The sequence below is a fragment of the Electrona antarctica genome, assembly GCF_951216825.1.
Source record: "Electrona antarctica genome assembly, chromosome: 3".
Lineage (NCBI taxonomy): Eukaryota > Metazoa > Chordata > Actinopteri > Myctophiformes > Myctophidae > Electrona > Electrona antarctica.
The window spans coordinates 44,921,265-44,935,420 of record NC_136808.1 but is presented as its reverse complement, the minus strand read 5'-3'; the positions used below and the strand labels follow the sequence as shown (position 1 = coordinate 44,935,420).

The following is a 14,156-nucleotide window of genomic DNA, read 5'->3' as shown; positions in this document are numbered from 1 at the left end:
TGGAGGGCAAACTTCAATCTCATAATTCCTACAGTCAATAACTAAGGAATTAAAAATCTAGTGACACTACATTTGTGTTTAAACGCCATTGCCACGCATAAAGTCCCCGCTCGAGCCATGTTTTAAAGTATTTAAAATACTCTGATATGTTGTTTAACATGATTTTGCCCTATAAGTAAAACTCACCCTATTTGAGAAAAATACCACAGGCACAGAGCAAAGTCATTTAAGGTGGAAGTAATTTATTGTACCATGACATGTTCACAGTATTGGCAATGGTGAATCACATAACCGGCTCAGATTTGCAAAAGAAATACAGAGCAGCTCCCCACTGTCAATGTGACAAGGACACTGATGGCATGTTCTGTACATAAATCTATCGCCAAAGCCATGCCTCCAAGAGGAGTTGACTGTAGGGGAAAAAACTCAGTGGAGGGAAAGGTCTTTAACCCATTCTGGGCGGGAACGCCTTTTGGTTTAAGTATTATGTTGTACTTTAGCTGTTGAAAAATAGCAGATCTACAAGCTCTGCTATGAACTTGTAGGTCTGCTATTTTTGAAAAATCGTGAAAATGTTGCACAAATCTTTGAATATATATTATTTCAGAGCGTTTTTTTTTATTTCGATGTCAGGCCTAAACCCCCACCTTTTGTAACCTAGATGAAATAATTATTCAGACATGTAATTATCAATGATAATCTGAAAAGCTGTGATTCAATGTAATATTCATGATAATCTCCCTTAAGGGCATCAACTAGGTAGAGCACATACAACATTCTGCTAAGCTTTATCTCTGCTGTAGCTCACTATCAGGAGTAAAGTGCAAATTTATGCATGTTATCAGATTCATAGAAAATAAAGTCAATCCACTTAAGACTTCACAGTGAAAATACCAATTTCAAATATCTAGAAAGTACCCAAATTGAGTCTATGCAACATTCATTTTGCTTCTAAAATAGAAATGATGCTACAAGTTTTACAATGCATAGTCATCGCTTTGTGTATAGTATACTATTAATGAATTTACAGTTATGCCGTGCTATTGGTTGAATGTGTATTTAAGACACAAATTAAATGCAGCAATCACTGACAGTAAAGTTGGTCATAAACAACCATAATCTAAAAAAAAAGGTGCAAATGAGGTGTTGGGAGTTTATCCCAAATCAGAATCCTCTCTTTCAAAACTCCAAGGTCACTCATCAAAGCCAAAGGAGTGTAAAGGAGACAAAAATGGTGTATTGGGACACATCCCCGGAATGTGTATTGTGTTTGACTGACAAGTCAGGGTTCAGGATCCCTCCGCAACAATGCGGGCACGACACATGTCCCGATGTTTGGTTATAGTTGCCATGGAGAGACTTCCTGGTTCACTGAAGATTTTCTGGAAAGACAAAATGCAGGTTATAGGATTTAACTACTCAAAATGAGGGGGAAATAGCAGAACGCGTCGCATCACAGTTCATTCTGAGCTTGTAGATGTGCTATTTTTGTGATTTTTAAATAGGTTAAGTGGTTATTTAAGTGGTTAACATGGGATATACCAATTGGTCCAATACCTATTTAGTATTTACATCTACTGGTGCTCCTCCAATAAGATTAAACTATATCTCACCTACTATTTACTTTATCAATGTTGAAGATTTGATTGTACTGTGGAGCTAGCTATCAAATGTAGTAGACGGATCATGAGTTGTTTTGTGTTGTATTATTGTGTTGGATGAATGTTGTATGTAATAATATGGTTAGAAATGTTTTAATGATGATATGTTTAAGACCCCAGCAAGAATAGCTGCTGTGACTCACCGTAAACTAATGGGGATCTAATAAATACATTTATTTTTAATCAAAAAACCTACAAAGGTTTTTTACCTGCATGAAAGTATGGCATTCGTCAACGAATGGTCCGCGTACAATCTGTTTGAAGACCTGGCAGATATCCGGCAGTCCGTCAGCCTGCTGAATCTCTTGCTGGTTATGGTGGATGAGCGTCAGAGCAACACGGAACAGGATCTTAGAACCCTCATAGAACAGGCAATCCCAGATCCGCAGAACTGTCTTTGGAAGAGAGGGAACCAAAGAATGTACCATTTTATCTAGGAAACTGTACTTTACAGACCATTTAAATCCTATAAAATATGTAACACAAAAATAAGTTAATGAAAGCGTAGTCGCCTTTGGGCGCTAGCCTTTTCGGACACCACGCAAGACGAAGTCGAGACCATGCCTCACAATGCCACGCCAGACCATCCCGGTCTGGTCCCAGTTCCTGCTTACTGATGCATGTGTCCCTAGCGATGACATCAGGGAACGACAGTTTTCTACCTCTGGTCTGCTTTGAGGCAGGGTTCCAGAGAAGAAGGGAAGATATAACCTCATTATCAGCTCTGTAGCAGTGGCCAGCAAACCTTCCAAGAGAGATTTTGCGCTCTCATTAGAAGGCGGGTGTAAGTGCCATCCAGCCGTTTCTCTAATTTCTTTGAAAGTGTCCATGTCTCGGAGCCATAGAGTAGAATCGGCTCGACGGTCGTCCTAAATATTCTTACTTTGAAGCTCTTACTAAGCTGGGATGACCAGATCTTATGCATGTCATTGCAGGCTGACCAGGCCTTCCTAGTTTGAATGTCCTTTTGGGAAGAAGATATATATGAACCCAAATACTTGTAGTCATCAACATCATGCTATCATCAACAGCGTAGATAGACGGTTGCCCCATGCCACTGTGGTGTCACACACCAGGCAAGCATGCAAAGTACCAACCTGCTCATCGGGAGCAGTGGTTTAGGCCCTAAAGGGGTTCAGTTTCTTAATCAAGAACACTTCTGACACTAATCAAGAACACTTCTGACACGGCACCACAACTTTGATGCACCCCTCCACCTCTCACCTCTACTGGGAGGACATCTACGTAGAGACAGATGAACCATCGGGACACGACCAGGGTCCAACTGACATTCTGCTCCACCATGGTCTGCCACGCTCCAGGGGCTTTCACTTTTACCAGCTCCCCTAACACCTCCTGGTCCATCTTCAGCCCCAGCATGGCTGGGCTATAGTAGTCTAGTCACACACACACACACAAACAATTACAATTTCTGTATGCAATTAGTATACATTCACACTGATGAGTCTAGACTCTAGCTATTTATACATTATTTTTCAACAGTTTGGTTAAACACCTTGGACATCTAATGCATACTTTATATGCTTATCATAAACCAGGTAATTGAATTCATAGAATCACAGATCAGTGTGACTGCCTTGTCAAACTGTGCATGTGGGTTTGAGTTAGTGAGTGAGATACAGACACATCAGTCTTAACCCATTTATGGGCGGGAACCCCTTTTGGTGTTTTAAACATTTTGTTATAATTTAGCTATTGAAAAATAGCAGATCTACAGGCGTCCCTGGAACAACATATTTTCAAATGGGGGGGTCGGCGGCCAATTACATATATTTCTGGGGGTCCTTGACATGAAAATGTTTGAGCACAACCGACATAGAAACATAGGGTTTTCAGAAAACTGTTAGGATTTAGAAGGTATTTGTAGAATCTATGGTACTGTATAGGTCTAAATGGGTTAAGCTACAGCGAGATAAAGACCATGTGACCTCCGGCAAGGGTTATTTATAGCACAGAGTGCAGAGTTATTGGTGGTGCAACAAGACAACACAATACACACCAGAACGGTGATAACAGTTATTGGTGGTGCAACAAGACAACACAATACACACCAGAACGGTGATAACAGTTATTGGTGGTGCAACAAGACAACACAATACACACCAGAACGGTGATAACAGTTATTGGTGGTGCAACAAGACAACACAATACACACCAGAACGGTGATAACAGTTATTGGTGGTGCAACAAGACAACACAATACACACCAGAACGGTGATAACAGTTATTGGTGGTGCAACAAGACAACACAATACACACCAGAACGGTGATAACAGTTATTGGTGGTGCAACAAGACAACACAATACACACCAGAACGGTGATAACAGTTATTGGTGGTGCAACAAGACAACACAATAGACACCAGAACGGTGATAACAGTTATTGGTGGTGCAACAAGACAACACAATACATACCTGGCAATATCCTTTCCAGAAGCGCCTCCATCAGCCAGAAAGATTTCTCCTCATCCTTAGTGATCATGAGCAGGTAACCAGCAATGAAGTTCATGCCCTGAAGATACAAACACAGGTTGAAATGATTCAATTAAGCAATATTACACGAGAAGGTGTGGTTTAACGTGATTATTGCCACGACAGTGATGCGGTCAGGAACGAGACGTAGTAGAAGTAGCATTTCCGCCCAAATATATTTTCCACCATTTCGCATTTTCTTTTAAAAAAAAAAACACTCCTACAGAGAGTGTGTCCAAAATTACTACCGTATCTATCTTTTAATATTTTAATCACACATTCAGTGGCCTCTAAACAACACAGATCAATTTCAATTCCACCCATAGGGGTTCCACAAATGCAACAAATATCATTGTTTATTGCAGATAATAAATGTGTTTGTATTCCACCATGCTCTGACTATCTGATTCTGGTGCGTTGTCTTAGCAAACTGTTCTAAAACATACTGCACTACAAACATACTGCACTCAGAAAAAGATTGGTTTGCTTGTTTGTTCCGTTTACTTGTGTGTGACACACACTGATGAAGGTTGGATGTCTAATGCGTTCTACGATCTGTAATAGGCATAAAATGTCTGATTCAAAACAGATAATTTTCAAAGTGCAAACCTCTTTCTTTTTCTTTAATGTTAACTGCATGTTGCAGAAACATGATTTTTTTTCCCACCCCCACCAAATTAGCTACAAATGATCTCATGATTCATGTGACAATGACCGTTAGGGTTCTGATAGTCCATTCAGTTTGCCTGCAAATGTGTGGACACTGTGCCTATTTTGTACAAACAACGGCATATATAATTGAACGCAACAACATCCAATCAACCGCATATGGGTTGGCGTATTGATGACCGTCTAGACTAGAGTGCACCTCAAAAACATGTTCTCTTCCACCACAATGCAGAAATGTTCACACCATTTCACCCTCATCCATCATGGAAAAGAAATGCGCTCCAAGAGCACACATTTTTGTTTTGGGGTTGATTTACACTGTCTACATGCAGCCATGCATTGTCTTTCACTCAGAACATTTACAAAAAAAGAAAAAGAAAGAAAAAAGGGAAAAAATTGACTAAGTTGTTAGAAACCCAACAAAAACATAGTCCTTTATCCAGAACTGTGATATAAAGCAAATCTTTCAGATTAATTTTGTGGCGCGTGGTTGACTGCATTTTCACAATCAAATGAACGTTTCTGAAACATGGCCATACAGGCACTTTACATCACCATATCAATGTGATAACCCACTAACACTAACATAATCAAGTATCAGATCTGGACAATTTTGTAAAATGTGGCCTCTATGAATTGTGGTTTAAGGTGGATTTTCTATTTGAAGAGCTCAACATTACCTGACAGTAGCCCACTGCTGGATTGTGGTGTCCGTACGCTAGTAGCACATTATACAAAGGTTTCTGCATACATGGGTTAGACGTCTTGCGGAACAGGACGTTGTCTGGAAATGTCCTGTTCAGATCTAAGAGAAAGAGACCGTAGAGAAAGGCATTGTGCATGTGAGAGCAAAAGTAAGAGACGGAAAGTGTGTGAGTGCCAATGAACTTTTTAAGAGAGAGTGACAATGAAACTGTGTGTGTGTGTGTGTGTATTGTTCCACTTTTTGCTTTAGCAATGTAAATGTATGTTTTCTCAAGAATAAGCCCTTTGAATTGATTGAGTGACTGACTGACTGACTGACTGATCGACTGACCTATGCGGACGGATTCCACCAGTTTGGGGTCATGCTCGGCGACCAGTAGAGACTGGTAGTAGCCCGTCTTCTTCTCCAGCCGTTCGAGAGCTCCACTGGCAGCCATCCAGACTAGAGCCCTATGTTCATTGGGGACCCCCTTCCGTACATAACGCTTTACTGAAGGAGAGATACAACAACTCACTTTAGAACCCAGTATTTTATTCTGTGCAAGATCTATAATGTATGCATGTACTTTAATGGTTATCACACACACTCACATTTGACATTCTTCTCCACTTTGCTACTGCCCTTGAGTAGCTTTGACCACTGGATGGCTCGCCTAGTGAGCACAGCCAGGTACTCCGACATCAGCTCTTCATATGATTCATAATCAAAGTCTTCTGACCGCTCAAAGCCATACGGATCCACACTGGAGGAAGTAAAGTCACACACCATCAGAGCATGAATAAAATCATTCCTTAAGACTGTCCAAAGCCCCAAGTCTTTGTCATAATGACCATGATGGCAATGGCATTAGAGTAACATTAGAGTAGAGCTAACTCTTATTTTAGATTATTGCAATTATTTTGCATAAACATCAAAATAGTTTCCATTCAAAGCCTGGCTAAAAGACAAACAGAAATTACATGTTCCAGTTAATTTCAATGCCAACAGTCTCATATTACGATAGTTATTTGTATGATAATTGATGGTAAAGTAAACTTTCATGATTGTGAGAATTTGTGAGAGCCCTACTAATCGGCTATGTTTACCCATAGAAGGATTTTTTTTTTATCTCTATCTATCCATCTTTTTGAGTGGTGTAAACCACTCCTACAACTGGCTTTGTTAGTTTACGTGTCTGTCTGTCTGTTCGTACCAAACAATGAGCATGGTTGCTATGGTCACCCAGTTCACACAGGTGTGATTTCATTACGTCAGACCACAGCTGATCAGTCTATATAAGACCTTATACCACTCAGTTCAGACGGGTAAGATTTTTTCATTATTATTGTGATTTTGTGCATCGCCCATCTGTTGTGACAATGAACTGAGTCATCAGCAATCTGATTTCAGAGAAGCCAGTGAAAAGCCATGGGAGACACTGGCCCAACTCAAAGCCAGGGGAGACACTGCTCCAACTCAAAGCCATGGGAGACACTAGCCCAACTCAAAGCCATGGGAGACACTAGCCCAACTCAAAGCCATGGGAGACACTGGCCCAACTCAAAGGAAGCCATGGGAGACACTGGCCCAACTCAAAGCCATGGGAGACACTGGCCCAACTCAAAGCCATGGGAGACACTGGCCCAACTCAAAGCCATGGGAGACACTGGCCCAACTCAAAGCCATGGGAGACACTGGCCCAACTCAAAGCCATGGGAGACACTGGCCCAACTCAAAGCCATGGAGACACTGGCCCAACTCAAAGCCATGGGAGACACTGGCCCAACTCAAAGCCTCAATGATGCTTATGTAATCCTATAATCTGACTGCTGCTTACACTCTCAAGAAGGAAATAAAGGTTACTAGCCAATAGTTGTCTACAGTAATAGATACAACAATAAGACAATTTAAACCACTTAACTTAATGCATGGATGTGGAAACACTGCGTTAAAGTAGGCTATAGGCTACTGTCAAATGTCCCAATACACAAAGCAAGTCTCATTTGTCCATATAGAGCATGGTGGATTTCAGTCTTTGGTTGACATGATCAGATTTGTCCATTTGTGGTGTGGGACATGTATGTGGCCTTTCTGTCCAACTTCTCTACAAATTAGATGCTGTATAGCAGGTTCACAGGACGACTGATGCTGCATCTGGGACAGGGACATGATGAGTAACCTTAAAACATAATAATAATAATAATAATAATAATAATAATAATAATAATAATAATAATAATGTATAGAAAGTTCATCAGTGATTATAAACTGATTTATCCCAGTGTGCACTTCATCACAGATTCTTAGCGTGAGGTCCGGTCCGGGGACCCAGGACCTCAGTGGTCCTTGAGGGTCCCCTCCCTCCCCAACCTGATCGTTATGAACCAAATAGACTATACGTCATGTTACAGACCCGGGTGACTCTGTTAACTCGAGTGTTATTAGGTTAAACTCCAGTGTTATTAGGTTAAACTCCAGTGTGTGTGTGTGTGTGTGTGTGTGTGTGTGTGTGTGTGTGTGTACTATAGTAAATGACGTCCATCCTGATCCACTCACTGCTAGCCTGTTAGCCTTCCTCATGGCCTACCTGTTCACCCGGTCCCTGGCGCTGGCGCCGGTGGTGCTGAGCGAATGCTGCTTCTGCGGCGTTTGGGTCCCAGCGCTGCCGCCGTTCCTCTCCATTGCAACCCGATCCAGGCGGCCAGTGTCGTGGGAAATCCGTGCTCAGCTCTCATGCAGCCTCCTCTGTGTCCGCAAGAACACAGTAACTACTATCTAGTGGTCCAAACGTTTAGCCCAATCGTAGAAGAGGCTGTTTCAGTGGCTGTAACTTTCTCCATGAGTGCATGCGCTCGACTCTGTTGTGGAAGACGAAGCTGCGATTACTTCATTTTAAGCTACCCGATTGCCAAGTAATCCAAAGAGTTCTATTGGAGTGTTGTTAGTAAATAAATGCCGATTACCGATCCACTGATGGTAATCGGGGGACGACAGCGAATCTGTCCTTGGGGAAGGATTCAGAGTCCAGCAGACATGCACCTGTCCTGTTGGTCCAGACTCCTGAAGAGACTCCGTCCGTCTGCAAACAACATGCACGTTCTATTTCTATCGTCATTTAGGATCAAACGGAAAGTCTATGACTAATTTCATTTCATAGAGTATAGCCTAAGAGAAAGCGTGTCAAAATAGACTCATTTGCGGCTCTTTTCAGTGAATCTGGTCTGGATTGTTCCACTTCTTCCAGGCAATCCAGGGACTAAATTACAGTGCTCGGGGCAACTGTCAATCAAGCCTGGAATGTGAAGTAGACACGCCTCTCCGAGCACAGCCTGCGACACGGTAGAACCTATACTAAGGGTAGAACACACACACACACACACATATGATATGTGTGTGTGTGTGTGTGTGTGTGTGTGTGTGTGTGTGTGTGTGTGTGTGTGTGTGTGTGTGTGTATAATATGTGTGTGTGTGTGTGTGTGTGTGTGTGTGTGTGTGTGTGTGTGTGTGTGTGTGTGTGTGTGTGTGTGTGTGTGTGTGTGTGTAACGTGTGTGTGTGTGTGTGTGTGTGTGTGTGTGTGTGTGTGTGTGTGTGTGTGTGTGTGTGTGTGTGTGTGTGTGTCAGTCATCATCACCACAGTCGTCACAATTTAAGAACCCCTGAAAATGAGAGTGAAAGGGTTAAACGAGTGAAGCCACTCCCATATCGACGGTTCAGGTTGATTTCACTTTCTCACCTGACGTCAGCCGTTTCTGAAGTGCTTCACCACCAGTGAAGTTAGGTCGTTCATTACTCCTACTCGTTTAAACTTATTAATAATAATAACTGTGCCAAAATGCAGGGTTTTAGTTTTACTGATCAGGTAAATGTCATTATTGTTTAGGGGAGGGCACATTTCCTCCAGACCTGTCCCTTGGGTTCCTTCCTCTTCCAGGAAGTCCTCAGCCAAACGAGTAATAGTTTAATTTAACGATATTTCAATTCGCTTGAAATTATTGTAATACAAAAATATTGAAGAGTGTATCATTATTTCAGTAGTACCAACATCAATTTCTTATGTATTGAATGATTGATTGAAGTATTTATTAACAGTTTGCAGAATTACAGTACATTAAAAAAATAAAAATAAATCACACCTGTGTGAAGTGAGGGGCGCTAATATATTAAAGTCTAACTCATGTTGATTAGGTGATGTAATGGTGATGTAAAACAAACGGTGCCAACACAAACATTAAATTCTCTTTGTTGTTAATGGCATTTAATGTTTGTGTTAGGGACAGATTACATACATTTTCCCTTCATTGTCAATGGCAATTTGAAAACAAACATTGAACTAAAAAACAAACATTAAACCTGTATATAGGAGGGGCAGGAAATCATCATAAAGGAGGTAAAAAAGGGAAAAGAAAACATATAAAGTGAGGGGGAAAAGGGGTAGGTGGGGGGTTTCAGATTTTACGGGGGCCAGTTTCGAATTGCGGCCATACGTACGTTGAGAGCAGTTTTGAAGGAGTCAAGGGATTCGCATGTCTTAATGACCGTTGGTAGGGCGTTCTGCATTTTGGTGGCATAGAAGCGAAATTAATTTAGTCCCTTGTTTGTGCCAAATCTGGGTTGCACATGGTTTGTTGAGCTCCATCTGGTGTTGTGGGTGTGGACTTTGTTGACATTAAGGAAGTATTTAGACAGGTACATGGGTATCTTGGTGGACGGTGATGTATCGAATCTTGTGGACCAGACCCATTGCAAGATGCTGTAGCCTACTCTGTCGTCAACCCTAAGTCATCCCAGCCTGTCAAAGTGGGCAGGGGTGAGGTGGGTTCGGGGAGTGAGCCTGACCAGTTTGTTTTGGGAAGTCGGACCCTTGTTTTAAGGGCCTTTGAGGTGCTGTGGTGCCAAAAGGTGCATGCATAGTTCTTCTTCTTCTTTTCGTGTCTTTGAAGCATGTGGTTAGATGACAGTTTCCCATTTCTTTACACAGTCTTTTGCATTATTGTTGAACTGCTGCATGCATAGTTGAAGAAACCCGTTAGGGTCTTTTTGTCGACCAGTGAGGAGATCCTGTATAGGAATCTTGTTCTTTAGTTGACTTTTTTTATTACGTTGGTGGCTATTTTATCACCGGAAAGATTTGCCTCCAGGATGGAACCTAGGTCGGTAATTTCATCTTCGTGTGATAATATTGTCACCCACTCTAACCAAGAAGCCATCTGCCTTGCTGAAGTATACAGTTACAGAAGTGAACACTTATAACATTTGTATATCAAGCATATGATATCCTCAACATCACATATAGCACACAATTATTTGAAAAGGAATGCATAGGAAAAGCCTGTGGCCTAATGAAAATCAATTTGGGGTCCATGACATGTCATGAAAAAGTGTATAATCCATGCAATAGGCCTATGCCACAGACCTCCATTCATAGCTTACCATTATTTATTTATTCCATTTATATCTGGGACCTCAATCTATTATAACTTTATTTTCTTTATTTATATATCGTAAAATCATTGTCAACATAACTGAGAGAGTACATTTGTACACTCTCTGAGTGCCAAAAGCCCTTGAATATGATTAAGGGCTACATCAAAAATGTACTTCAAATTACGAAAGTATTAGCATCAAAGTGAAGACACAAATTCGTTCCACAATTTGTCAAACTTTTTCAAATGGCTGATATACAAGCTCACAACATGTTGCGATGTGACGCATTGTGAGCTTGTAGATCCGCTATAATTTCAAAAAGGCATAATCGGTTATGTTTTGTAATATTCATCTAAATCCACAAAGAAACTTTTAAATTATGTTTTCAAATAATTTAATTGGAGTAAAAAGTATATAATATTTGCCTTTGAGATGTTGTGGAGTTGAAGTATAAAGTATCAAATACTGGAACTAAGTAACAATAAATGTATGTGTAGTTGTACAGTAGTTGAGTAAATGTAGGCTACTTCCACTGCCAATCACTGGCATGCCTGACTTTGCAGCATGAAACCATGCGTCTGTCATCAGATATGGTCACTTAGGAATGGTAATCCACAAGCCTTGAAGCCTTTAAGCATAACATCAATATGTTGTGGGTAATTATGGAAAACAGGCAAAACATGTCATGTGTTTTTAGTTTATACAATAGAGAGTATGCGCATGCTTAAAGTGAATGGCACATCGAGTGGCAAATTGAGTGGCAAAGAAACAGGCAAAGTGAGTTTAACATTGTTTAATGTTGTTTAAAGCAATCAGATATGACTTTTCTGTGTGGATGTATGGGCTGTCAAGGCCAGAAAGTAGTTTTTTGCCACTCAGTAGGCGTTCCTGCATAACTTCCTGGTTTGATGATGATGTCACGCGCATACCCTCTATACACATTAATATTAATATAATCACTATTAGTTTATTTAAATATCCCAGATGTGAGCCATACAGCTACTGTATGTTTTCCATGGGCAGGTTGATGTTAAAAAGCAACATACAGAATTAGAAGCACCAATATGTAGGCCTATATACAGTATACTGCTGCAAACACTGCACATGAAGCAGGCACATTACTTATAACACAGTACTTATCTTTAAGTATGATTTTGTCATGTTAAAGTAGGGTGTACCGCAGAGGAAATCTTGAAAAAACAAGAAGGTGGCCGCACACGCCAAAAGCCAGAGGCCAACATACAGTCCTGTGTAATTAGGGGCCATAGGTGACCCCATCGCTACACCCCTCTTTTGTAGAAAATAGTCGTCCTGAAACATGAAGTAATTGTGTTTAAGTACTAACTCAGTCAGAGTGACTTATCTGCTCTTAAAGGTTCAAGGTTTTCAACAATGGATATCATGTGACCTGTGTCTTTCACATAAGAAGGGAGGCGCTCATTAAAAGGTTTAATAAAAAAGTCTACAAAAGAAGAGAGAGGTGCTGTTACTGAGTCGATGCCCGATATAATAGGGCGACCTGGGGGTTTCTCAAAGTTTTTATGAAGTTTAGGTCAAATATAAAACACTGGTGTTGAATTTACTTGCAATGGGTTGTACATCACTATTTAAAGAATATTCACTAAATTCTTCAACTGGTCCTCAAGGCATGTGCCATTTTATGCTCTTTTGAAATTAGACTTTTTCCCTCCCAGCATATACACCACAAAAAGAAAGGCAAGCTACGAGTTGCATGATGTTACTTTTATTTGAGGGTGACAAATAGGCCTCAAGTACACTGATGAAGAAACATGATCTTGAATTACTACTAATTCAATTGACGAGTAGATGATACTGGGTGTTCCCCTAACCCCTCATTGGACCTGTGAAAGAAGCACATAAACAACGAAATACAGAACAAATGGGAAATCATTTACTCACTCACAAGTTTGTGTCAATGATTAAACATATTTTTTTTTAAACAAAAACGAAGTGGAATGTAGACAAATCATATGAAAAAATATAACTTTGCTTCACATTTGGCTCCAGGGGACCATTTCTTCCCCTAATATTTATCCTCTAGCATTTCATCCTGTACCTGTATAAAATCCTGATCCATGAATCCTGCAAATTGAACAGATTCAACCTGAACAGATTCCATTGGCTTTCCAGCCAGGACAGGATGAATTCCCTCATTTCCCTGTACTGGCAGTGTATTTTTAAACTGTACAGAATCCAGTGGCTTCCCAGCCCCTACGGCAGCATAGCAGAAACAGAGTTGTGTAGAGTAAGTTTACAGTGTAGATTAATACAGGATATGATTAATATGATTCTCTATAGAGGCTCTCAATTCAGAGTAATGCTATATATTCTTTTTTTATGCATGTAATCAAACTTAAAGATATACTATCAATAGGAAATATCAGCCATCGATCGGCAGGTTCGGTCAAACACATTGGCTAACAGTTTAGCTTTCAAACACACCATGGCTTGTCATGTGAGATTCAAGTTTCAGTATTTTTATTTATTTGTTTCATTTCCTATGCTGGTACACACAAAGGAGTAATATCCTTTGGTTTGATTCCATTACATTGTGGGAAAAAAATAAACAGAATGAAAGAATCACAAAAGAAAGTAGTGCGATTTGCCTTTGTATGTTTCTGTGCAAATTATTGTCCTTGTGAATTCCTTATGTGCAAGGTGTGAATACACGTGACAAGCCTTGACGTGACAGTTACATGGCATCATGATGACATCTTATGAAATGGTTACCTGACTCATCCGCAGCTTTCACATTTGGCACTGCAGCGGCATTAATAGTAGTCAACAGAGCAAGAAGCACAAACGCAATTTGGGTCTTCATTTCCTTCAAGAATGTAAAATAGTAATAGTTATAAATGGTGCATTTATATAGCGCTTTACAATAATTGTGCATTACATTCACCCATTCACACGCACATTCATACAATGATGGCAGAGGAAACCATGCAAGGCACCAACCTGCACAACGGGAGCAATTAGGGGTTCAGCGTCTTGCTCAAGGACACTTGGACACTGACTCTGGGGGAGGCCGGAATCGAACTGGGAATCGTCTGGTTCCCAAGCGGCCACTCTACCCCAGAACTACTGCTATTACAATAATAGTAATTGTCATAATTAAGCATTCATTGTATGCATGGCCAGACTAACCCATTCTGGACGGGAACCCCTTTTGGTGTTTTAACTAAGCATTATGTTATACTTT

The 14,156-nt window shown here is 40.6% G+C and overlaps 1 protein-coding gene across 1 annotated transcript; it reads right to left on the bottom strand.

Annotated features, from left to right (window-relative positions):
* Positions 1-222: 222 nt before the first annotated feature.
* Positions 223-8,813, bottom strand: grtp1a (growth hormone regulated TBC protein 1a). The gene is made up of 8 exons (XM_079497708.1): positions 8,096-8,813; positions 6,120-6,271; positions 5,860-6,018; positions 5,504-5,628; positions 4,098-4,194; positions 2,886-3,058; positions 1,871-2,056; positions 223-1,382 (listed from the first exon to the last, which is right to left on the bottom strand). Exons 1-8 carry the CDS (start codon positions 8,188-8,190, stop codon positions 1,290-1,292), a joined length of 1,080 nt encoding a protein of 359 aa, XP_079353834.1. The 5' UTR covers positions 8,191-8,813; the 3' UTR covers positions 223-1,289.
* Between the last annotated feature and the right edge of the window lie 5,343 nt (positions 8,814-14,156).

What these genes read in the sequence shown, in the direction of transcription:
- grtp1a (XM_079497708.1), bottom strand. Translation starts at nt 8,190, where the DNA reads ATGGAGAGGAACGGCGGCAGCGCTGGGACCCAAACGCCGCAGAAGCAG. An exon ending in GGTGGAATCCGTCCGCATAG is followed by an intron (nt 5,629 to 5,859) that starts GTCAGTCGATCA and finishes TCTTTCTCTTAG; the next exon opens with ATCTGAACAGGACATTTCCA. An exon ending in TAGATGTCCTCCCAGTAGAG is followed by an intron (nt 2,057 to 2,885) that starts GTGAGAGGTGGA and finishes TCTCTTCCAAAG; the next exon opens with ACAGTTCTGCGGATCTGGGA.